General features: G+C 43.2%; 1 protein-coding gene and 3 long non-coding RNA genes across 12 annotated transcripts in view; 2 read left to right on the top strand and 2 right to left on the bottom strand.

The window, feature by feature from the left end:
* The window catches only part of LOC130144687 (uncharacterized), a 29239-nt gene extending 25123 nt beyond the window's left edge, over positions 1-4116 (top strand). For 2 of the 3 annotated variants that reach the window (XR_008820216.1, XR_008820215.1), the window contains exon 9: positions 2235-2362. This is a non-coding gene — a long non-coding RNA (uncharacterized LOC130144687). Of the gene's footprint in view, positions 1-2234; positions 2368-3991 lie in introns of those variants that run through there. The other variant, XR_008820217.1, reaches the window with a different exon arrangement.
* On the bottom strand, positions 202-3994 carry LOC130144688 (uncharacterized). 2 transcript variants are annotated; one of them, XR_008820219.1, is made up of 3 exons: positions 3754-3994; positions 2757-2798; positions 202-272 (listed from the first exon to the last, which is right to left on the bottom strand). It is a non-coding gene; the product is annotated as an uncharacterized LOC130144688 (long non-coding RNA). The 2 variants fall into 2 exon arrangements; XR_008820218.1 differs by lacking the exon at positions 202-272 and having other exon boundaries at positions 883-2798.
* A 4370-nt stretch (positions 4117-8486) lies between the features above and the next one.
* Positions 8487-21589, top strand: LOC130144686 (uncharacterized). The gene is made up of 3 exons (XR_008820214.1): positions 8487-9401; positions 9502-9572; positions 21474-21589. It is a non-coding gene; the product is annotated as an uncharacterized LOC130144686 (long non-coding RNA).
* CGGBP1 (CGG triplet repeat binding protein 1) lies at positions 16590-24289 on the bottom strand. Of its 6 annotated transcripts, none has more exons than XM_056328722.1 (2): positions 24217-24289; positions 16590-21695 (listed from the first exon to the last, which is right to left on the bottom strand). In XM_056328722.1, exon 2 carries the CDS (start codon positions 21661-21663, stop codon positions 21160-21162), a length of 504 nt encoding a protein of 167 aa, XP_056184697.1. In that variant the 5' UTR covers positions 21664-21695; positions 24217-24289; the 3' UTR covers positions 16590-21159. The 6 variants fall into 6 exon arrangements, with proteins under 6 accessions (XP_056184697.1, XP_056184695.1, XP_056184699.1 ...); XM_056328720.1 differs by having other exon boundaries at positions 24129-24250; XM_056328724.1 differs by having other exon boundaries at positions 24213-24232.
* Positions 24290-24680: the final 391 nt, after the last annotated feature.

The raw sequence follows: 24680 nt of genomic DNA, 5'->3' as shown, positions 1-24680 counted from the left end.
GTGTGTTAGGTGCAGCCTGAGACCTAGTACATCCTTCCTTTCCAGATGCCATGGAAATTTTTAAGCAAGTTCAAGACTCTCTGCTCACTGCTGTATACCTCTGGTGCAAATATTGCTAAGAGTAATTTTTGAGAGTGGTGTTTTGCAAGAGCAGATGGATGGTCCCCAAGCGAGAGCTGAAGAAGTGGTGCAGAAGAAGGGTGTGAGCGTTCTTTTCAAACTTCAAATGGCACCCTGGTCTTCACCTCCTTTTTATCTTCTTTCCTGCAAACCTGAGCATGCAGCTTAATCACTTTTTTGTGCCAGTATTGGGAGGAAAACTTAGCTTGATGCAGTTATACACAGCTACTTGTTAAAAAAAAAAAAAAATTGAGTTTGGCCGGGGTCAGTCACTGCTGATCATTTGTTATTTCCATTGATTGATTGTGGACAAAAGCAATATGCGATAACTTAGCTAACCGATCATCCCATCAAGAGAAAACCGGTGTGTGCTATATTTCAATATTTCCTCACTCCTTATTTAAGAGAATTCTTTGTAAAAGGAAAATACCCTTCTCCTCCTTCCCTGTCTTCCACAAAACACACGCACACACTCAAGTACTCACTTGATTTTGGTTAACGATGGCTTTAGACATTTGTGGTGCTCAAAGAACTTTGCAAGGAGATAAACTGGAATGAAAACCTGAATCCTTGGAAGAATGTTCTTAGAAACTCAAAGAAAAATTCTCCCACAAGCATTCTTGCCTTTACTTGGGAGAAATTAACCTGACTCAGTATTGTCTTCCTCACGGATTCATTTTACATGTTTGTATCCTAGGAAAACCTTCCCCTTCTCCCCTTTGTCCGTATTCAAACCGTAATCAAATCAGACTAGAAACAGGATCCTGAAAAAAAGCAAACGAGAAAGCTGGCTGCTTTTATTCCCCCATTTAAGAGACAAACACACGGTGCAAATACCCACCCATCGACACAGGCTGTGTTTTGAATTCTGCCGTTATGGGGGAGCATCCGTAGGTTCTTCCTAACGAAAGGGAAGCTTTCCCAAAAGAGAACGGAACAATGTACTGGTGAGAAGCTAGAACTGGGGCTGCACGCCCCATGGTTGTCTGCAGGAGTCTTTGCCATTTTTATTTATTTACATTAACGCAGGCATGTTCTGTAAATTCATTTTCTACAGTTAGTTCTCTTCTCTGGCATCTTTCTGCAGCAGCAGAATGATTTAACGCAGCCTATGTGAGGACTTCTGGGCTTCCAGGTGAAACCGGGATGGAAGGGATAACAGGATCGTGGTGCTGTCCCCTAGTTCTCCTTGTGCCACTTGTTCCAGGATTTCCCTACTCAGTTTATGAAATCTTTCTTATTATCACCACTGAACCCCAGACTACCTTTTCCTCATTGCCCCTGCTCTCTCATTTCCTGGTCTCTTGCTTCTTACCTATTTGTCTTATTATTTTCCAAATAAATCTTTATCCTTCTCCAAAATCTGCAAATTTATCTATAAATTAATCTCCTGGTTTCAGCTGGGATGAAGTTAATTTTCTTCTTAGTAGCTGGTGCCTTACTGTGGTTTGGATTTGGGGTGAGAACAACGCTGATAACACACTGATGGTTTCAGTTGTTGCTGGGTGATGTTTATACTAAACCAAGGACTTTTCGGTTTCCTGGGCCCTGCCAGCGAGAGGGCTGGGGGGGGCGGGGCACAGGAAATTTGGAGGGGACACAGCCAGGACAGCTGACCCAAACTAGCCAAAGGGATGTTCCATAGCATGGGACACCACGCTTGGTATATAAACTGGGGAGGTGGCCGGGGCCAGCTGATCGCTGCTTGGGGGCTGGCTGGGCATCAGTCAGCAGGTGGTGAGCGATCGTGTTGTGCATCACTTGTTTTCCTTTATCTCTTCCCTTTGGATTTCATTCCTCTCCCTTTTTCCCTCCTTTTCGCTTCAACTTTGCTGCTGTTGTTGTTGTTATTACTATTGTTGTTGTGGTGGTGTTTTTTTGGTTTATATTATTTCAATTACTAAATTGTTCTTATCTCAACCCTCCAGTTTCCCATTCCTTTCTGATTCCCCTCCCTATCACTCTGGGTGAGGGGCAGTGAGCGAGCGGCTGTGTGGGGCTCAGTTACCAGCCGGGGTTAAACCACAACAATTCATCTCTCTTACAAAGTCCTCCTTTGCCATCTATTTTTCTAGCCACTTAGAATACATTGCTTTTAATCCTCTTTCCTCCAGCTCGCCCTTTGGGAGCTCTGCAACCCGTTTGGTGCCCTTTGGTCCCCCCAGCCCTGCCCCTGGACTGACAGCTCCGGTCACATCTTCTGCATTCTGCCCGTCTGATTTCTCTGCAACTGATTGCAACACCTGGGTGAGTTCATGCTAGCCACATATGCGAGTCTTTCTTTTCACTCATTTTCCTCACTGCGGGTCATTTTTTGTGTTACGCACAGGGTCTGAACCAGATCGAGAGGGGCTTTAGGTGCCTAAACTCTTACTGGAACAGTACTTACAAATTAATATGTTTTAACAGGAATTTTGGTGCCTACAGTACCTTTGTGGTGAAGAGCCTTGGTTCCTCGCCTCAGCTCAGCCGGGGTGATGTCTCACACCAGGCACGCCGTGCTGTCTGGGCACTGAGGGTGTCACTAGGTCCAGTTCTGATCCTACACCACATTTTGTGCTACACAAAGTTTTGTTCTCGGGACATGGTTATGCAGGACATGGTCAGGATTTGGTGATGGAAAAATTGAAACATACCAGGCTCTCGTGTCTCTGTTGGGTTAATGGAGTTCTCCTTTGCTGGGAAAAAGAAAGATGTTTTAATAGATCAGCATGGAGAAGGTGCCTTTCTGCTTATGGAGGGAGTATTAATTACTATAGGAGACCTTGCATTGCTGAGTGGACCTCAAAGAATAAAAATCTGTTTCCAAACTGGATTTGGGAATAGCTATTCTGATGAAAGCTAATCAACACAGAATGTTATATTTATAGAGCGAGTTCCTGTGTTCTGCAGAGGTCCTCTGAATAGGAGCAGAAAAATTCCCAGTGTATTTGTGGCTGGTTTTCTCTGTGTTCAGTGAACTAGTTAGGGAGAAAAAGGCATGGAAAATCCTAAAGCCATCCTATGGGCAAACATATCAAATTTTATGGAAGAGGAAAAAATTTCATTTTCCTAAAAAGAAATTAATAAAATCATTAAAAAGATCCATGGGATTGTAATAGAAAAATGTGAGATCACTTAAATTAACATATGGGGGACCCCCAAGTTACACTCTTGGTTTAGGACCCAGCAGCTGTGTGAGAGTTCCTGCAAAGCAGGAGAGATTAATACTGTAATTATTTGATAATTTAAAGGGAAAGCTAGGAATAGAAAATGTAACTGGATAGAACTTGACTGCATTTGAGTGGCTGAGACCCCTATTTATTTCTAACTTGATTATTTGCAAAACAGGAGAAAAAATTCCAATTATTCTGAAGTCTGAACTTTGTATTTGTTCTCACTTTAGTTCCGCTCCCCCCCCCCCCCCCCCCCCCCCCCCCCGCCCCCGTCTCTGGAAGGGAACAATACACAGGGGAAATTAAATTCGTAAAGATTCAGTATCCTAACTGGTGCACTCGATCAGGACGTCTCAGCGATCAGTTGGGATAATTATATGGGGATTTTCATAGAGCTTTGAACGCAACTTCTGTGAAGCTGTGAGAAGGAGTGGAATCAAATGCATCCAGGCAAAGGTTAGGTGGTCAAACTACTTACCGTGGTGCCTCCTTAGGCACAAAAACGTGCACACGATGATGATGAGACAATAAAGACCCACGGATGCTGAAGAATAAATGATGTACAATGTCTTGTTTCCAGGTTCTTGGGGCTCTTCTGAGATACTAGTGGTATCAAAAATTGCATTAGCGTGTATTAACGTACAGAAATATTTGACTTGGGTTTTTTTCTTCTTCTTTTTCTTCTTTCTTTTTTTTTTTTTTTTTTTTTTTAATAGTGTTAGATCTCTTTGAGCAACTGGCTCCTTAATGTACTTAAACATTCTGCAGCTTGGTACAGCATGTCATGAGATAACCCTGTCTCCATGGGCATTCTACCAAAGTATGGGGATACTAGAAGGAAAACTGCACAGGAAAGCGTAATTGATGAGTGGTGCGTGGCAGAAGGGAAGAGGGGTCAGAATTAGAGCACTGCTCTGAACTTCCAATATCTTTTTGCAATTGTAATTATGAACAGCAACCAACTGTGAGTAAAAGCCATGCTTCAGCCTATGTTAAAGTGATAGTATAGCGTGATTCCTAACACTTTGCAAGTGTAAGCCATGTAGGAGTGGGATATGACAAAGCATGTCAGAAGCGTGGAATATAGCACCCAGAGGTAACGTGGTTGGCTTTTTCCAAGTGCTGCTGAATGCTGGACCGTCCTAGCCTTGAAAACTGTGACCTTGAGAGACTATTTTGTTCAAATGGGAAGAAAGTAATTGTCGTTCAGCAATGAGTTTAAATTTGTCTTGACTGCACAAAACACTCTAACCAGAAATTCATGGCAGGACAGGTAGTTCCTTTCTCTTAAAGAGGAAATAATAATCAGAACTTACTTTCTGGTGAAGTTGTGATAATGTTTTCAGGCTTTTCTGAAAGAGAAAGGCAAGATAGGGAAACGAAACAGCAACCTGACATTTTGCGCTGCAGTTGTGTTCTCTGCACCGTGTCCTGAAGTCTTCACAAGCCTCCCCTTCAGTCTGCTGGTGAAAGAGGGAACAAAATGTGACAGGCAAAGGGTGGGGTGTTGGGGGGCAGGGGGAACGACGCGTTGGTCTCCTGCTGCCATCTCTCTCAGACCTCTTTGGCATTCATCAGCAGAACATATGTCAAAGGAAACTCGCATCACGAGCGCAGCACATCCGTTTCGATGTTGCTCCCTCTGTTGCAGCATTTCGTGTTGCAATAAGTTTCTGAAGTTCATTAACTTCCCAGGAGAGGAGCTGGCAGCAGAACAACCTTACGGCTCAGCTGCCCTAGGTCAGTAGGACACCACGGCCACACAGGTCACTGTTCAGCTGCAGAGCAGCATTGAGGAGGGCAGACGTCGCTCATCATAATCCACACTTGGCATCCCAACTGCCTAAGTTAACGTGAAGGCACCACTTACCTTTAAGATCATTTAAAGCTATTGTAATCTTTCCTGCTCTTAAACTTCTCGGGGTACAAAATCACACTAATCAGGTCCATCAATGCATACTGAAAGGACTTGGGAAGAATGTCCACGCTGATGTCCCCAGCGCAGCTGTTCCGTTGCTGGGGGGGCAGGAGGGGAAGGGCCCACAGCAAGCGGCCACACTCATGGGCTCTCCCCCGACAGCCTTTCTTGCTGCTGCCAGAGTCAGAGCACCCAGCCCGGGCAGTGCAGCACTTCTTATGTGGTCTCCACTGATCCGTAAGGTAAGCTCATGATCTGCTTTCTGCACTGCCTCAATAGTAGCCCCTGATTATAAATAAATCTGTGCTGTACAGGAGAAGATACTCTCCCAGGGACCATCCATCTGGATGCAGGAGCAATAGCAATATATTTAATATAACATTCCACACATTGTATGATATTTAATGTAAATAAAATAAAGTTAGTGGTTAATGTATTAAACACACATTATATATATATATATATATATATACACACATTTATTGCAATGTATATGATGTGGCAAATATATTGAAATAGCTCTAACAGTAGATCCTGGCCATGTTGACCAGGTAGCACTCAGATGTTGGGTCAGCATGCCCTGCCCAGCCATCTACTCCTTTTTCTGCTCCCCTGAGTAGGATCGTTCTGCACAACAAACTTCAGTTGTGAAGCAGGATCACTTATCTTTCACTTTGACTCTTCCATCTCTGGTTAAAAGAGAGCATGATTTGTTTTAAGGCAAGTAGGTCAGATCTACTTTGGTCATACCGCACTAGCAACAGATGATTATCAGTAGTCTGAAAGTGGAAGCTAAAAGCTCAGATTAGAAAGTAGAGGTTTCAATTATTTGAGTAACGATTGCCATGGATGATAACGCTTCAGGAAGTATCTATAAAGCTCAGGTTGTGCCCTGACAGCAGCCTTCTTTCTGATAAAATCCTATGTAACAGGTATTTCCAGAAGGATGTGCAGGTCTCTGAGGGATAGATATCTTCTGATGTCCTTCATCTCATTATTTTATCATATAGTTTTATCTTTTTCAAAATTCTCTTTTTGAAAAAAAACAACAACAAAAAAAACCCAAAAACCCAAACCCCAACCCAACCAACAATACCAAACCCAAAACTTTTCTAGGTTCAAAAAGTCCAATTTCCCTCAATGTTTTAAAACAGATTTCAGTGACACTTACTCATTCAGCATCATTATTAACCAGGGAGAGGCGCAGGAACTGCTGTACCTCTCTCATTGTTAGCTTTTTCCAGCGCAGGGATGTCGTGTTTTCCTTCGTTTTTAATCATCTGGTGCTTTTACAACCACGTATGCACCGCTGCCCACCGTCACTTTTGGAAGAATCACCTGATCAGCACCGGGCAATTTTTATAACACCCCACAGCGTTCACTTGGGACAGGGCTGCTGATCCCCATGGAATCCGGGGCACATCAGTTGCACTGGGAGTTGCAAAGGCAACTGCCTCGTTGCTGTTAAATATTGCTCTGAAGAAATGCTTGTCTCGCACCCCTCAGCGTAACCTCCAGAACCCCCCAGGGAGAGGAGACAGGCGTGAGCCGGGGGGGCACGGAAAGTTCTGAACTACCCTGTAGCCACGTCCTGGGTGGGAATACAGAAATTTCCCAAGCAGAAGCCTTACTGAGGTCTGGATATAGAGTAGCTTCTGTGCAGCCCTTGCTCTGTAAGGGAAGGTATAAGCAGCTCAAGCGTTACATGCTTGCAAACTTCCCTCCATACAGCTCCCTGCGCTGCTGCTAGCGAAGTCACGAGGAGCTATTCCACAGCTAACAGACGGTTTACTTGGTTATAGCTTGTTTTCTAAAAAAGCAAACACCACCTCCGGTGGCATTGATATTGCTTGTATAATTTTGCTCATATCGTATATTTTTAAGAGCCCAAACGAACCGTGCTAGCACATCTGTCATCGGGGGAGCTCGGATAGGGCTGCTCCCTTTTTAACTTGAGTGCCTATGGCAACACGTGCCACGGGTTTGCTCCTTCATCTTCACACATGCCTCTGTGGTGGTGATCATGCACGTATATTTTTATATCATTCACTTGTCTTATTAATTCCAGGATAATCAGGTTAAATTCTGTTTCCAAAGCCGAACTCCCTGCCGTCAAGCAGACCTGCCTCCAACAGCCTTGCTTTCTCCGAAAGGTCACCTATGGAATATGCTACTGAGTTCTGGGATGTGGGAAAACTGGGGCCACGCTCGCTTCCCAGCCCACGAGCGCCGCTGCCCACCCGTCACCGCTGAGCCACGGCCCCCCTTGCGCCGCACCCGCACCTGGCTGCTGGCAATCCACCCCCATCCCACTGCTGGTCCCGCTGCTGCCGTGCGGGTGCAGGATGCCCGCGGCCAGCGAGCCCCGGGGCACCCATCCTCTCCTCTTGGCCCTTAAAACCGTGTCTTCCATGTCCTCTGGTTTATAGTGGTTTTTTCTTTTTTTCTTTTTTCTTTTTTTAAATTTTTTTCCTTTTTTTATTTTTTCTCTTTTTTCTCTTTTTTTCTATTTTTCTCTTTTTTTCCACTGTTTTTCTGCCTTTTTATTTGTCTGTTTTTCTCTCCCCCCTTTTATTTTGTCTGTTCTCCTCCCCCTTTTTTTTTTTTTTTTTGGTCTGTTTCTCTTACCCCCCTACCTTTTTTTTTTGTTTTGGTCTGTTTTTCTCTCTTTTGGTGTGTGTCTGGTTTTCTCCCTTTTTGTGTGTGTGTCTGGTTTTCTCCCTTTTTTTTGGACAGTTTTTTTTCCCCCCGCCCCCCTCTTTTTTTGGCTGCTCTCCTCCATATTTTTTTTTTGGTCTGTTTTTCTCCCCCCACCCCCCATTTTTTTGTCTGTTCTCCTCCCCTTTTTTTTTTGTCTGTTTTTCTCCCTTTTTTTTTTTGGTTTCCTTTTTTTTCTTTCTCCAGCGTAGCTATAGACTTGGTAGAAGAAACCTAACTTATGGAAAAAGGGATTTAATTTTCTTAGTTGCCATTTGTGGATCCCTTGAGAGGAGCCTGTGGGTGCTAGGTAAACACACTATTTTATTCTATGATTTATTTGTTTATTTGTCGGTCAAATACAGCAACTTTTTTTTTTTACTCTCTAGCTAGTTGCTAGATGAGTGGTGCTTGCCTTTCGGGGGTATGGGAATGTGCACACTGCCCTCAGAGCCTGTGACAGAGCCTTCCTTCTCGAGGCTCAAAGCAACCTGACTTGAGGCTGCCTTTAATTAATTTTTTAATTGTTACGAGACAATTCTTGATGCATGAAAAAATGATCAGAATTGCTTTTGTCCATTTCCATGCCTTGAATGATTTGGGCTTTAGGTTTTCGAATTTTTACTAGGAAGGAACCTGGTCCTTGGTAAATGTTGTTAGTCATCAGGCTGGGGACCTTCTAGAACAATAGCATCAGAAAGATGAGGGAATCAAAGTTCAACTTTTTTCTTAGGCTTTGAGAAATTCTTAGTTTGAACTATTTTGTTCAACTTCAAGAACTACAAAACTGGGCTAGAGAAAGCCTTTTCCTATAATCCAGCCTTTTTTTCTTCTACTAATTAAGTATAGGAATTCACAATGAACATGCCCTGAAATTCCTAATTAACCTTTCCTCTCTCTCTCAAATCACACCTCACTTGCAAGAAAATTTAAGTGGATCAAAACCAGTGGAGAAAATCCTTTTAAACCCCAAAATATTTGGGACCTTTTTTTGTAAAGAATAGTATATTTCAGGCAAACTTTAAAAATATCTTTCGCAGATTTCTTGCAAAGGCCATTTGGCAGGAATAGGTGTCAGTGAAGATTTGGGATTAAGTAACAATGTAAACTGTAGTATCCTAGAGTAGGAGGGATTTTTTTTTAAGAAGGAGAAAAAAATTCAGTACACCTGATAATGAGAGAGAACCTTTCGTATTCATTGGTTGTCGCTAGAAAGACAAACATGAAATAAACTTAATGAATGAGCACCAACGTGGCTGGGCGTGCTTCTCTGTGCCAGTGCATCTTTTTTTCTGTCTGCTGCCTCCTGTGGCTTATGAGAAGTCAATGGTAGAGACGCCGTCAGCCAAGCATATTCTGTACGTGCAAGTGCTTTCCGAGCTAGATTTAGTTAAACACCATTCTGAGCTGAGACCAGAACCAGTTACAAGGTCCTGTGCAGGGTCTTCAGTGTTCAGTGTCACACACATGGGGGGTCATGATGGATACCTGAATGTGCAGCTTGCAAGGAGGTACAAGGACCTGTACCACGCAGGAGCTTCAACACCTGGGAGCATCAAACTTGCGCCCCTCAGCAAGGGTCAGGCTGACTAAAATCCCATTTTCTTTCAGATCGCTGGAGTGTGTTCCTGCACCGGCTGCAGCCAGCCAGGCTCCGCTGTGCCAGGAATTAGCTCACGCAGGTAAGGAAAATCTACCAGGGTAGGGGCTTCAACAGAAAGTGTGTATCCCATAACTTGTGCAATAAGGAAAGACCCATGGGAATACTTTCCTCTACCAAAAAAAAAAAATATTTCTCATTCTTATGTTCTAGAAAGCATAGTCATCTTAAGCAAACAAGGGAGGTTTAATGGAGATACCTTTCCCTTTACCTAACTCAACCCATTAGTAGGAAAATAATAGCTAAAAATTGAGCCTTCTAATCTTTGAATTATAAATGAAGTTCGTCCATGTATTAATGAACTACACTGAAGGACGCAGAGGGGTGATTGTGTGAGGGACTGAGCACAGGCAGGCTTGAAGCGAACAGAAATCATCATTCGCTTTTAGCAGAAAAGAAGAAGCCTCTGGTTAGGGTACGAAGGAGGTTGTCAGGTCTAATACACCCCCTTCAGAAGCGTGTTAGTTTATCCGTTTGAAAATCAAGTGTAAAGCACTTCAGTAGCCTCCGTGAGCTCAGATCACACCCTCACTAGGAAACAGCTGCATTTGACATGACAATTCATGTCTTTTAAACTAAACACTTGAGTTTCCCTTCCCAGGCAGATGCTCTGAATGCTTGCTTAACCTTTCTGATTAGTATTAATAATGGGTTTTATGCGTAAAAACAAGGAGTGTCAAAAGACGCTATAGATGTGCAGAGCTAGTCACACATGTCAACTGGGCTTCATATAGCCAAATCGTTTGTGTAATTTTAGCAGTGCCTTATAACAAGTGTTACTCTGATCAGTTTATCAGTTGACATATCTGAAATGTATCAACAGCAGCTGAGTACATGCACTGCAGCAGCTGTTCTCCTTTCTGTCTGCCTGCCTGCCTTCCAATGCCAACACAGTCTCCTGTATGATATTAGCAGGGAAGAACTTGAAACAAAATAATCTCATTAAGCAAAACGAAGTAAAAATATCAGGGGTATACTGGGCACAGTGTAGTCATCACATCAGTCTAAATCGGGAGCACCTCTCTGTTTAAAAACTGTTGAGATTCAGAGTTGAAAGGGTGATGAAAACTAGGCGAGGTTAAGCTAAATAATTGAAGGTACACTTATGTGCTAAGGATAATTTGACTGCAAACGGTACCTAGCTCAGAGCTAGTGGGATTCCCAGATTTCAAGCAAAGGCTTGAATGCTACCAAATCCCTTGAAGGCAGAATCTTTGGCTACAAAGCAAGATGGATTTGGTCCCCAAGTGACAGAGTTCTGGTCTAGACAGTTACTGAGTATTTGCCAGTTCTTATCACTGTCATCCTCTTCAATCAAACAGAAGTATCTGATATGGTAATAAAATAAGACACATTATCTCCAAGGTACACTGAGCAGTGCTTTGGTTTCCATTCTGCCCCCCGCAATGTTTCATAACTACAGACAGGTTGAATTGTAAGACCGTATCTTACCGCAAAGTTGACAGTTGCTCCGAGCCAGCGTTACTAGAAGGAGGTACGGCAATATCCCTTTTATCAACATGCCGGCAGGAGCCTTCGTTCTGTGGGCATGGTAGAGAGAAGAGGTTTGAGAAGTGCAGTTCGGATGGCCTCTTGCAGCCTGTCAGGTTTACCTGGGGTGTACGTCTGATCTGATTCCGGTTTTTTTGAGTTCTTCAGAGAGACAGTGCCGAAAGGGGCAGGGAAGCATCTGCAAAAATCCAATGGGTTACACAGCTCTCTCTTTCAGTGTGGTTGAAACGTGAACCGTCATTTCACATCATCTCAGAACCCCTCTGCGATTCAAGGCAGAACACCTTTCACCTTTCTCTGGCTCCCCTTACAGTGTAGCAAACAGAACTGCAGATTTTATTTATTTATGTATTTATTTTTAAGTTGCTTCTGCATTTAAAGTTTTGATTTTCCAAGCAGCGATATAGCAGAGAAGGGATGCACGACAGTATTTTAAAGTTGTTTGGTCCTTGTGTATTACTTTAAACATTAACAAATTAAGAAGCTGAACAAATTCACTATTCTCAAGCTGGTAGATGTCAGAAACAATGTGTCTGAATGGTCTTAATTTGCCTTAGAATAATTTAAAATAATCTGCACTATAAAAGATGATTTCTTCTACTATTTAGTCCTTATAACATAAGGCCAAGTAATTTGGGTCTGGATTTTGTGGGTTCTTTTTCAGCATGTCCTCAGCATAATTTTCCCCCCTAAATATTTCTAAAACGCTGAACCATTTAGCAGAACCTTTCCCAAAAATTCTACCAATAGAGTTTCTTCATAAAGTCAGAACTAAGGTTGAACAGAACCTTTGTACATGACAGTTATCTCTTCTTCTTATAATTCAAATCCAGCAACCACAAATAAGAGTCCAGAAAAGAAATGAATGCAGTTTTGTAATGCTAAGTTAAAATGGGGGAGGTTTAGACTTGACATTAGGAAACATTTCTTTGCCAACAGGGTAGCCAAGCCCTGGAACAGGCTTCCTCGCGGTCGATGCCCCAAGCCGGCCAGTGTTTAAGAGCCACGTGGACAATGCCCCTGATAACTTGTGGTCGGGGCAGTTGGACTACGTGGCTGTTGTAGATGCCTTCCAGCTGAACTATTTATTCTAAATATTTCAAGCTTTCTATACAAAATATATGCATATTAAGCTCTAACCAAAATCTAAATTATCAGGATTTTTCCAAAGTACCGTTTTGAAGAAAATAATTGAACAGCTTTCCAAAATTTCATGGTTGGAAGCATCTGGCTAAGTGTGTGATGGTCAGGGGAATCGTACTGATATCTGGGAGAAACTGAAAGCCTTACAAAAATTACAGTCCAGCCTAAAAGGGAAATATTTCTGAAAGGCAACTCCTTGAGTATAACTGCACACACAGCACCTTCCACTTGGGACAAAGTACTAGTACCGCAGGTTGTATTTCTGTAGAATGAAGACATCTAGTGGCTGAATGCAAAGCTAGCTTAGATAATAAAATTGATCTTTCAGGGATGCGTTTCCCGGCAGTGTACTTTCTGCTTGTCTTGTTGTTGTGTCACCCAAAGCTCATGCCAGGAATTCAAGAGCAGTTGGTTATTATTAATAATCTCTGTATTCTTATTACAAGAACTGGTTTGGGCTGAGTCCGTTGCTACTCACTGAAGCTTTTTAGTAAGACAAGGTTTTGTCTGTTCTCTATGGTGGTTCGAGATCGGCTTCCTAGGCGGGTAATTCCTCGTTGGAAGTTTTGTGGAAGTGTTTGGAACTCTAAGACAGGTACTGTCATACATTGACCTTTTGAGAGAGGCAAGGTGGGTCACAGCAGCAGGACGGAGCGTGTATTCGCTGTCCATATACTGTATGAGGCTTGCGAGGATTCTTCACTTTGTATTTTTAGTAGGAAATATCTTGGACACCCATCTGTATTTTGGAGCCCCTTTCTTAAATAGACTTTGGCAAATGTGACTTCTACTATCGCTGCTAACACTTCATTCCTTCATCTCCTTTCTGCTTAGGAGTAGGGTTGTTGTGGGGGTGCTTTTGGGTGGGTTTCTTTTTGAGAACATGCCTGAAGATGGCAAAGAATCTGAGTTTTTCATATTTTCTTGTTAAGACTGTATTACCTCCTTGAGACATTCCTGGGAGCTTTCCTCTTTTTGTGATATTACTAAGTTATGATATCTCTTAGATCTCCAAGTGGCAACTTGCAACCTGATTTTTTGAGATAATTGGTCCCTGAATTTGAGACACTAAAATATTCTAGTTTTCCTTTGAAAGCATATTTCAAAGGATAGTAGATACTAATTAAATCACTATTTAAAAGGAAGGAACGAGAGTCCCAATCTAAAACTGTGTAACTAGGAGAGGGAGGAACGTATGCTTTTCATTCAAGACTAGGTATCATTTGAAGATGGCAGGAAAAGATGTCACTAGATGGCTCTGATTGCCACCACCTGCAGAAACTCAGCAACTTCTTTGCTAGAGGTAAATCAGACCTCAGCTGAACCCTAATAGACACCCAGCACTTAAAGAACTAAAAGAATTAAATGCAATTCAAACACGACAATTGTCACAGTTCTGTGGGTGTGGGATACTATTTTTGGGAAGAGGCTCTAAAAATATGGAGTAAAATTTGGACCTGAAGATTGCAGTTAATAGAAGCTTTCTTCACCTGATGCAGTCAGCTTTGTCACATCTGCTGCTTCTTTACTGAGTGCAAGCAGGGGAAAAAAAACCCAAAATAACGAATCTATGCAATGTTCCTTCTGTTCCACCTCAGTTTTCCTTCTGACAAGACGAAGGTTGTGTTTTGGGCTTGCATTTTCCCTGTCTGGAGGTGGTTAGGCAGTGGGCTCTGACCACAGGGAGACACGGGGTTTAGCTAGCAGGCTCCAGTAAGACTGCTGAAAATTGCCTTCGTAACACTACAAGATTTAATATCTGAAAGGAACAACAGCGGTTTAGTCTCCCAACGTGCTCCTTGCCTGTCGCTCCCACCAGCAGCTTGTGGGAGCATGGGGGGGGGGTGACCCCTGCAGCCCGTTCTCACGCCTGACTACAGTGACTCCCTGCTAAAGCAGAGATCAGCTACTTCGTTTCTACGCAAGCCCTTTCCTTTTTCAGGATATGAGATTCTCTGCATCTCCCTGCTTTTTTTTTCCTGGGCGATTTCAGTGTAGCGAGATGAGCTAAGCTTTGTTAAATCAAAGAACACATCTTGAAGCAGGTGCTGAAGCACAGACTGAGCACCGACCTGGATGCTCGTGCAAGAAGTGTCGGTTCACTCAGTGCAGAGTTGGTAAGGAATCTGTTCAGCCAGGGGTTTGCTGTATATAAAACATTAAGTGTAAGCATGGGTATTTTAGTTAATTTGATTCCCCTTATGGTAACGACAGGCTTTAGAAATAAGGGGAGGGAGGAAGCAATTTAAAGCTAATTACAAAAGAATTAAGGTAAGGAGGTCTCATTTCCTGCAGTGAAATCTAATACTGAATTTGGGAGCTATTCTGTGCACTGAAGGACAGATTAAAAAAAAAAAAAAAAACAAAACAAACCAAAAAAACCCAAAACTCCACACACTTCAGGCAAACCAATATACAAAAAAACCCTAAGAACCTCTAAAGCTCCTAATTATTTTTCTCCCAGCTTTGACCTGAACCGCTGAATTATACCCTCTCTCCACTACATTGCTGTAAGCTACTCTGTAGGTTAGGAGAAAATGCAAGATTTCCTTATTTTCCTCAGGGACACAGTAGTTCTTATTGAACAGAAGGATCAGACAGGAGGAAAAGATAGAAGTACCCACTGAAAGGCAGTAGAAATGTCCTAATGAATGTGCAGATTACTTTAGGGTGCTCGTGGGGTATGTATAGCATGAGCGTACCGGTCATTGCACTGCGTTTAAGTAATCCCCTGCCTTTCCCTCCCCTTCCTGTGCACTACTAGGCAGAAGACGACACACAGAGAGTGCTAAGTGCTTAGATACATCTAAAACACGAATAAATCTACACTGCTTGTGGTTGGTTGCCTCAGCTGAACGCGGGCTTTGTGTACCAACTGAAACCAGTAGCGTTCCTCGCATCCTCCTCCAGGTCTGGCGGAAATCTTACAGCAAAATAGATGGGGTTTAGTCAGACTGGATCTTCAAATGTTTCTGGCTTCTGAAACCGAAAGTGAGCGTGGAGTTAGGGCACTTAGAAGCTAAACTTGGACCAAAACAGCTATTCAACAATTGGTTATCATTTCTGATTTAGACTTCTTTTTTTATTTTATAGGATGGAACTGTATTAAGCTTACTAAATAGGTAACACTTAGCTTCAGGGGTGACGCTGGTCTTGGGGCCTGAGGGCCTTGACGCTCTGTCAAGCCTGAGGGCCAGCTGCGGTAGCTCTCCGCAGCCTGTCTCAGAGCCTGCACCTTGCTACCTGCTTTTCAGTATGAAAAGAGGTGGCCTCTGCCACCAGAAGACCCACAAATACAAAACTCCTTGTAAAGAAAGTGGTGTGAAGGTGGGATTTCCCTCCCCTGCCCTAAGCAGAACTGCCACAGATTGTCTATCCTCCAGCCTCTGCTGTCCAGCCTATGTAAATGCAAATGTCAGACTTCATTATCAGTATAGATGTGGCCTAAAAGCAGTTATGTACACTTCATCCTACTGCGTCTTGAGTAGGGGTTAAACGGTGTGATTCCGTCAGGAAAGTAAAATGTCATCGTTAAGAACTTAGCATGGCCTAAATGCTACACTTTAAATATGTACTTCACCCGATCCTGCATCACCTTCCACACAAATCCTTACTGGTGTGCTGATTTTACCAGTACACATAAGCTGTTTCAGAGAAGAATAGCCCACACAAGAAAACTTTACAAAAGGGTATGTCTATTTCTATTCTGGTTTTCCATTCGACAAAGCAACTTGATCTTAATGTGCTGTGATCTAAAAGTAATAATGATTAATAAATTTGAGTCAAGCGGTTGCACAAGTTTATCTGTGATCCATCGTGAGATGTCACGTCAGATAAGAATTCAGGAAAAGAAATGTGTCAACAATCAACCTACACTTGATAATTTTGACGGGCTGATAGTATTTGCTCAATTTTCATGAAGTCCCTAAGGGAGACAGAGAGGAAACTGTGATCTTTCTGCAGATAGTTTGGAAAGACCCGATTCTTCCACATTGCAGAAGCCCTTCCTGAAAGCGTTAGGGAGCTGGCACGATCCTATACCTACACATCCCTTACCGCAATATCAAAATGCGTAACAATTATTTCACTTGGTGTTCACTTGCAACAGCAGGCATAACCAGGGAATTTCTGTCACCGTGAAGAAAGTCACGCACCTGACAGGAAGCAGGAGTTCTGTATAACCAGTCCAGAAACAGACTTCAGTGTGATTGTACAGACACACCAACAAACTGCTTCAACATATAGCTTGATACTACCTTAAACTACAACAGCAGCATGTTAGATACTTTAATTTTTCCTGTCACTATCCATTTCTGCTATCTTACATTACCATTATATGTTAATGTTCTTTATCCGCTTTCTTGGCAAAATAAGAGATCATCCATAAAGTCTATGAAAAAGGAATTCATTTATTTTTTTTAAAAAAAGAACCATTTTTCCATTACCAAGTGAAAACTTTACAAAGTAAAGTATTTCTCTCCCAATAATATTTTCATATAAAAACTTAAATCACCTAGTCTGTTCTTACTGTTCTAACAGGAAGTTTTGTGGCACTGCAGGACCCAGGTATTTTCAGTCTCACTCCAGTATCTAATCATAAGTTCTCCACTTCTTTAAAAAGAACCATTTCTGTGGTCACTTACCATCAGCAAAACATCCCTACCACCAGTCCAAAAATAAAGCATCTTCACTAGCCCAAAAGAGACTAAACTCTAATAGCATTATTACAGTGAGAAGCTTTGTTAAAAAAAATTTATTTTGAAAGTTAGACACAACCTTAAAATTGTACAAAGACAACAAGCACTCAAATTACACAAAGAGTTAGCAGTGAGTACAATGTGAACACAACAACAGTGAGTCTTGCCTCTGTTTATATGTAAATATAAATAGAGATTATCCTTGCCAAACTTCCAGCTTTTTTTTTTTATTTTTTTCCTGAAAACCAGCTCATTATGCTGCAAAACCTAGCAGGAAGCATTTCACTGTTCAGTTCAACAGAATTGCTAAAAGGGGCTCTGGCTAAAAATAGTCCTTCTATCATGAGAATATCCCATACTTTGCAGAACCAAGCTTCTCTCTCAATTGAAAAACAGCTTTCCCTTTCCTTATGTCAAATGTTTCATCTCCTCTAGGGACCTGTCAAATTACAGGCTTCAAAGTGCTTTAAAATACTAGAACTTGTTCATGTTTTTTTTCAAGAACATGCAAGCTGAAACTAACGTGCATACAAGTAAGTAGTAACAAAACAGAGAATGTTCCTGTTTGTATTTTACTCTTTGTAAGTGTTGTTCCAACAAAAGCATTTCGGAGTAATTTTAGCTGTGAGTTGGCTAAACTAATATAAGTACAGGATCAGAGAAGAAAATATTTATTTCTTTTTTTTTTTTTATATTACATTTAGAGCTTCAAATATATTAAGAAAACCACCTGGCAAAAAGCATCCCTTATAGCTTGTCTCTAGATACGTATGTAAAATGAAAAGCAGAAGACATTGCTACCATCCTCCCTTGTGAGAGTACTTTTTACAGGAAATACACCGAAAAAATAATGCAGTGTTCTTGCAGGACAAAGGAAAACACCATGGAGACTGTTAAACAACTTAATCACAGCCTCTGTTCTAGGAATTAGTTATTACTTAGGCTTTTATATACCAGAAAACTTCTGTTGTAAATCTTCCCTAAGGTCAACAGCAACTGAACAAAGGTTATGCTTCATCCAACTATAGCCACGCTGGCAAAATCATGCTTTGAATTTGCGTGTTTGCAGGACTCTGTTCCAAGACTGAGTGGAACCATTTTTACTGTGTAATAATAATAATAATGTGTTACTGTCCTGTTGACGATTTGGGTTACGTCCATGAATACAAACTCACTTACTCATTATTCTTTCTAGATGTCCTGCAAGTGCTTTACTTTTCATTGGTTTACTCCATGATGAATATTTGTTGCAATGGATAAGTATCTTGATTTTCAAAAAGCTTGAAAAGCATCATGGTGCTTTCTTTTTTTTTTTTAAACAAAATTGTCCTATTATTAAGACACCAGTGTCCTACAAGCTGCTGTGCATTGGAATTAAGTCAGTTCCATTCAAAATCCTGATGACCAATTTTTGCTTCCAAATCGTTATGAGTTGGCAGTGTATGGCTACACTGATAAGGTTCCTCACCAGGCTTACACCCTCTGCAGTAATTGTGCACAAAAACTAAATTGGTACTAGAATAATTACTGAATATACTTACAGAATTGTATTAATTCTGTAAATTGAGGCTCTGTACACTGACTGCTTTATACATACAGTAAGCTTTTTAGAAATTAAGCGTCCTAATACTGCTTTGCCTTATTGAAAACAACTGATTTTCTTTTTTATAAAAGCTGCTGATGTTGCTAACTTGCATTTTTATGTAAAACCATATAAGTGAAAGTAATGTGATTTTTTTTTTCAGTTGTGCAAGAGCTATTTAATGTTACCATTAAGCTTTTCCAAATGTCTGTCAGTTTGTCAGTCAAAGGAAAACCACACAGCACTGAATCCTATATAAAATGGTTATGGGGTGCAGCCTGCAAAATCCCACATCAACTACCGAGCTAACTAGCCCAAATTCATACCTTCCAGTCATACCATCTTCTCTAGGTGATTTTGTTTAATGGAAGCCTGTTTTCTCAATACTTCATTATTTCCTATTTGCTTCAACACTAAGATAGCATTTCCAAGGTAAAAAAATAATAATAAAAAATTGAAGCAAGGATGCTGTTTCACTGTAAAGAAACAGCAGCTGTAAAAGAACATTTTCAGTTATTGTCAGGACAGAAAAAGGCTGTTGGCAGTGTACCTTTCACTTGGCTTAAGAATGTTTGTAAAACTGTTCTAGCCCAAGGCAGTTCATCATCTTCTGAGGTAAACCAAGCATCTGCAATAGCAAGCAATATTTTGGAAGGCATGTTTTGATATCTAGAATTAGAGAAAAAAAAATACTACCGTTATTTGTGTCTGAAGTTCTAAACCAGCAACCAGTATCATTGGCAGGATTGCTATGACTGCATGGAGTCCCGCTAGCTTCAACAGGGCCCAAAGGTGCAGCAGTGTCCCGAGTACCCACGTACTGGTAAACATGGGTACACAACCTTCTGCTTTTTAGTTCTGTGCATTTACTCAAGCAGGTCTCGCGGCAGAAGGCTACAAGACATGGTTATAAATGTAACACAAGTGCATTTCCATAGAAGCTAATTGCACAAAAACCAGTCGTTATTAAGTATGCAAGTCTCTCTCAATCCAGCAAAAGAGACTGCTCTAGAAATAGCTAGGGAAATAGCTACAGAAACAAAACAAGAAGGTTATTTTGTCTGGTTTTAGCAATTACTTAGTATTGCTGTAAGTATTTGGAATAAAAGAAATATTGAGAAACAGATACTGTGAAAATCTACTGGGGAAAGGAAGCTGAACAGAATTGGCTCCGCCTGACGGAGTTAAAGCATGCTTACACCACTGTGTCCACTGAGTGGAGGATTTCTGTGTCGCTAGAAGATGCTTGGCACCTTCCTGAACCCAAAGCACCTCAAGGAAAACTAGAGCAGATCTAGAGCAGGCAGAAGTTGGTCATATTCCAGCACTTCGCACAATGCTCCCTCATGCCATTCAAAAACTTCGTAGAGCACTTAACATCGAGGGTACTATTTGGCATAATAATTTGGAATAGCTCAGTAATAGTTTTCTAGATTTTGGAGAGGGTAACACATCACTGAAATTCTTCAGTGTCTCCATTTTACTTTTTGCCAGTCCAATAGATGTGGCCTTGGCACAGAGTAAGAAATTCAGTCCAGGTCTGTAATTCCAGTATAGCTTCAAAGTATACATCATTTCCTATTTGCGCTTACAGGTGCTGAACAGCCTTTGCAGCAACTATTTTGAAAACTATTTCAGTCACCTGACCTCCCCTGACTCAGAGGCTGAGGACAAAGCCAGAGATGTAGAGGACCTTCAGGGAAAGGTGGAGGAGACTCTTCTCCTGCGCACTGTGAAAAAGCTTTCCCAGCTCCACAATTTAGTGCCTCCCCCACCCCCAATTTAGATTTAGCATTCTTTGCCCTGCTAGTAAGAAAAAAAGCATTAATCCTCTCTACTAAGATCTTGGTCCAATATAAGTTTCACTTGCCAACAGCTGCACAGCAAACCACGCTTGCTTACTGGTTTGTCTACTCAGCTTTCAAAAGATTGTCTCCGAAACTGAAGGGGACATGTCAAACTGAGACAACGAAAACAGCGATTTTAAAAAAGCAGGCATGGTAAATCTGCAGAACTCCTAGTGTTGTGAGAATAGCGGAGTTCAGAGGTCAATAGAAGAGACCAGCTATTTAAGCTACATAATGAATACATCCACAGTTGCACCAAATAGGACAAGAGTACTGTAGAAGAAAAAACGATTCCCGTTTTAGAATGTAAACCGAACTTGAATAGGAATTTGCAACAATCCTCCCCCAACAAAGCGCTTATGTTTTAACGAACCATTCTACAGCTTCTTGTATTTCAAATGTGCAGCACTTCTTCTTGGTGACTCACAGACAGGATACTGGACAAAGCAATCAGCTGACATGATTAACAATCCCTATTGCATCATCTTCCTCGTGTATGCAGACATCCAGTCTAGGTAAGGGAGGTCCTCCATCCAAGTGCCTTTTCCTCAGCGTCAGTCACAGCTGGACTGAACACGGATAAGCTGTATGCCAGGTATGTTCCCTACATTCATCATGAGTTCTACATCAATGTAGCTTTGAAGTCTACAGCAGGGTTAGCAACAGTCTGTGGCATACCGCTAAGTTCACAAACAGATTGTCATTTCTACAATAATACAAAATAGCTTGTAAAACCAGTATGTAACACTGTATATATGCATGAATATAAAAATAAACCACACCATCAATATGTAAAACTTCACAACAATGATTAAAACAGTTTTATTCTCAACGATCTTCAGTATTGATGAGTTGGTTCTCATTGTCATACCCGTCAGGCAGGTATGCTTTCCTTAGTTGGTCTGACTTGGGTATGGAACTGCCGTTCTTGACGTAGCGGGAGAGGAAGGCTCGCACAGATGGATGATCAGCCTTCTCAAGTGGAATATTAGCTTCCAGGCACATTTTCACAAAGTCCTGGATGACGCTGGTTTTCTCTGTCTGAGCAGTACTGTTGCACTGAAGGGAGGCAGTCAGAGTCCTTTGCTTCTTCCTGATGTTCTGTTCTTCAAACTCTGCCTTTCGCTTTGTGTGTGTTTTAGACTTGAGGTGGTCATTGATCGCAGACTTGCGGACGTGATTCAGAACCACATTGCAGGAAGTACAGAAGAGTTTTCCTCCGTCTTCGTGCAGCTCGCTGCCAAACTCAGTTACGCGATCCTGGGGAGTTACGTACAAAGCAGTCTTCGAGCGGTTACGTGACGGAGCGGACTTCACTCCAAATCGTTCCATTGCTGCCTTCAATCAACTTTACCACCTGAAAGCTTAAAAAAAAAAATATTAAAAAATTGCTGTTTAAGTATGCTAATGTTTTCAACCAAACAGCTGGTTTGCAGTCTAGTCAATATCCAATACAGCGCTTGTTGACATCAAAAAGATAATTATATATAAAATACAAATATGAAACCATTATTGAAAGGCTCTTCATCTTGAAGTCCAAAGAACTTAGGAGACTGAAGTTCCTCACGGGTCAGAGTAAACCACTTTTTAGTTTCTACAGCTACAAAGCTCAGCAGAACCCTCAAAACTGAATCTGTTCATCACTGAAAGTCAAATAGAAAGGCTTTTGGCTTTTTGTTGGAGACAGTTTTTATCCTTTACTCTTTAGCATTAAGGGTATTTTCTTCTTGGTATTTTCAACATACTTGACAGTTTCTTAGTTACGTTGAGTCAGTATTTTTCTGTTTACTTCCTGAAAATGTGTATTAATTCTGTTAGCAAAAGCCTAGCTGTCCAAGTATCAGGCAAGGCAGCCATTACTGTCACTTACAAAAGCTGGGGGGGAATGACAGACAGATGACCTAAAACCAACAAACCAAAAAACGTGACCCAAACCTGAGCTTTGTCAGTACTCATTTGGAAACACCCCTCCCTTTTGCACCATCTCAAACCACCAATATTAGATTGGGTCTCAACTCAAGAGTCAAAAGCAAATCATTTTGTCATTGCAACTAGAGACTGCTGAAACAGCCTAATGTAAACAGAAAATTACATATGTTTCAATGCAAAGTAAGAACCTGTGTTTTCAAAGAGACAGCTTCTCTGGGCAAGAGAGCCAGACACTTTGTAACATCACTCTGAATGACACTATGTGACCAAAGTTTGCAATAACCTAGTCAAGCCATCTTAAAATCAAACAGGACCTATGTCTTTTTCTGTTGTTAAGAAATGGAATAGCTGGTATAAATCTCAGCCAAGATATTTTAAGTCCTTTTGAAGGTAAAGCTGAAGTCAAGAAACAGGTCTGTTCAGGTTTGAGGTTTTCTGGGCAAAAATGAATGGTCATTACATTAACTACCCACTCCCTTAACAAAAAAAGGGGGAACAGGTGTTTCTTAAAAATCTATTTTGGCAAATACCTGGAGGAAATATAATAGGTTCCCTGGGCATTTACTCATGGACAACTTTCAAGAATTTTGCAGTGCCTGTGCTTACAAGGCAGACTGAGAGATCGGAATGCCTGTAGGTGCGAGCTGCCTCTAAAAGACCAGAACTTCCCAATTAACAGTAAGTTGAGCTTGTCCAGCTCTAAGGACCGAAGGGAGTTTCTGCTGTCCAGAATGCCTTTTGCTTTGTCTGGAAATAAAGGAACAGTAACTCAGTCTTCAAAATTGTCTTAAAGTCTTCAAAATTTCCTTAAAGTTATGCTAAGATATGTCAACCTTCTGAGAAAAAGGAGATGAATATCTTGCCATTAGCTCCTTTCCTAGTTTGTTTTTTACACTATCCAATACTTTCCAGAACTGTAAGCCTTGACTGATACCACATAAAACTACAGACTAAGAAAACATCTTTTCTCGGCACCAATTCCATTCTTTTTGTTGTTTTATGCAATTGATCCCCGCGAGCTTTCCTGAAATCAAGCGGAAACCAAGTCTAAACCTAACATAAACCTGTTGCTTAGGCTTCTGAGACGTCAAAACACGTTTGCACTCGTGCTGTAACAAAACCCGTAGGAACTCCTTGAGCAGTACAGCCACCGAAACACAGGATCTCTGCTGGGTTTTGTTTGGGTTTGTGGGGTTTTTTGTCTCAAGTTTCGACGTGGATTTCGATGCCTACCGGTGCCTGGACTGCTTGTGGGCTCGGGAGTGCCGGGGAAGTCGGGGTGCAGCCCGGGGGGCCCGGACAGCTGCCCGCGGCACCCCCGCTCGGCGCTGCAGCCGGGCCAGCGGCGGGAGCCGGGCAGGGCGGAGCGCCCGCCGTGCCTGCAGCGTGCCGCCGGCCGCGGGGCCGCCACGGGTGTACGGGACGGCCGGCGGGCCCCACAGCGCCTCAGGGTAGGCGAAAAACAAGCGCTGGGCAGCACCCTGCCAGCGGGGCGCCCGCAAGCGAGGCAGCGGCTCCCCGCGGGCTCAGGCACCGGATTGCCGGCGCCATTTAACCCCTGCGGGCCCCTGAGGGGCGGCCCCGCCTCTCCCCCTCACTCGCCCCGCGGGGGGCTGAGGGCCCGGCCCCCGGCGCCGCACCCCGGGCCTCGCTCCCCGCCGCGGCGGCAGGCAGGTGCGGGCCCTCCCGCCGCACGGCCCGCCCTGACACGGCTAGGCACGGGGGTAGGCTTCCGCGGCAAGAGCCGGGAGGCGCCGCCGCCAGCTCCCGCAGCCCCCTCCCGCCCCCGGGACCCCGCAGGCGGCAGAGAAGGGGCCCCGCCGAGGTAGCGCCGCCCGCCCCGCCCGCCCCACGCCGGGCGCCGTTACCCGCTCCGGCCGCGCGGCCTCCCCCGCACCCCGCCGCCGCTCCTCCGCTGGGCCCCGCGCCGCGCCGCAGCCAGACGGACCTACCCACCCTGGCGGCCGCGGTAGGCGGGACCTAGCAACCCGCCTAGCAACCGCCGCGCCCGCCCGCCGCCCGCCTCTTGCCCGCCGCCACATAGCGGCCGAGCGGGAGCAAGCCCTCCCTGATTGGTTTTCCCAGCCTAAGAGCACGGAGATGGGCGGCTATTTTGCCCAATTAGGAGCGGGGGGCGGGTGTAAGTGCCGTGATAGAGGCGCCCTCAGGCCAGTCAGAGCACGGGAGGGAGACGGCGGCGTCTAGCGGACGGGGGCTTCGGCCAGTCGTCGACGGGAGGCGGTGGAAGGCGGTGTAACAGACGGGGTGAGTAGCCAATAGCAAGAGGGGGGCAAAGTAACGAGAAGACTTTTGCGCCAATCGAAGAACACTTTGGTGGGGCCGGGTGAAAGGGAGGAGCCAAAGGTCACCGGCGAGTTCCCTCGCCGCTGTCCGTTGATCGACATGCCGGCTGGCCCAAT

The sequence above is a fragment of the Falco biarmicus genome, chromosome 2 (genome assembly GCF_023638135.1).
Source record: "Falco biarmicus isolate bFalBia1 chromosome 2, bFalBia1.pri, whole genome shotgun sequence".
Lineage (NCBI taxonomy): Eukaryota > Metazoa > Chordata > Aves > Falconiformes > Falconidae > Falco > Falco biarmicus.
This window is presented reverse-complemented; position numbering and strand designations above follow the sequence as displayed.

Coding starts and splice junctions, on each gene's coding strand:
- CGGBP1 (XM_056328722.1), bottom strand. CDS start 21,663: ATGGAACGATTTGGAGTGAAGTCCGCTCCGTCACGTAACCGCTCGAAG.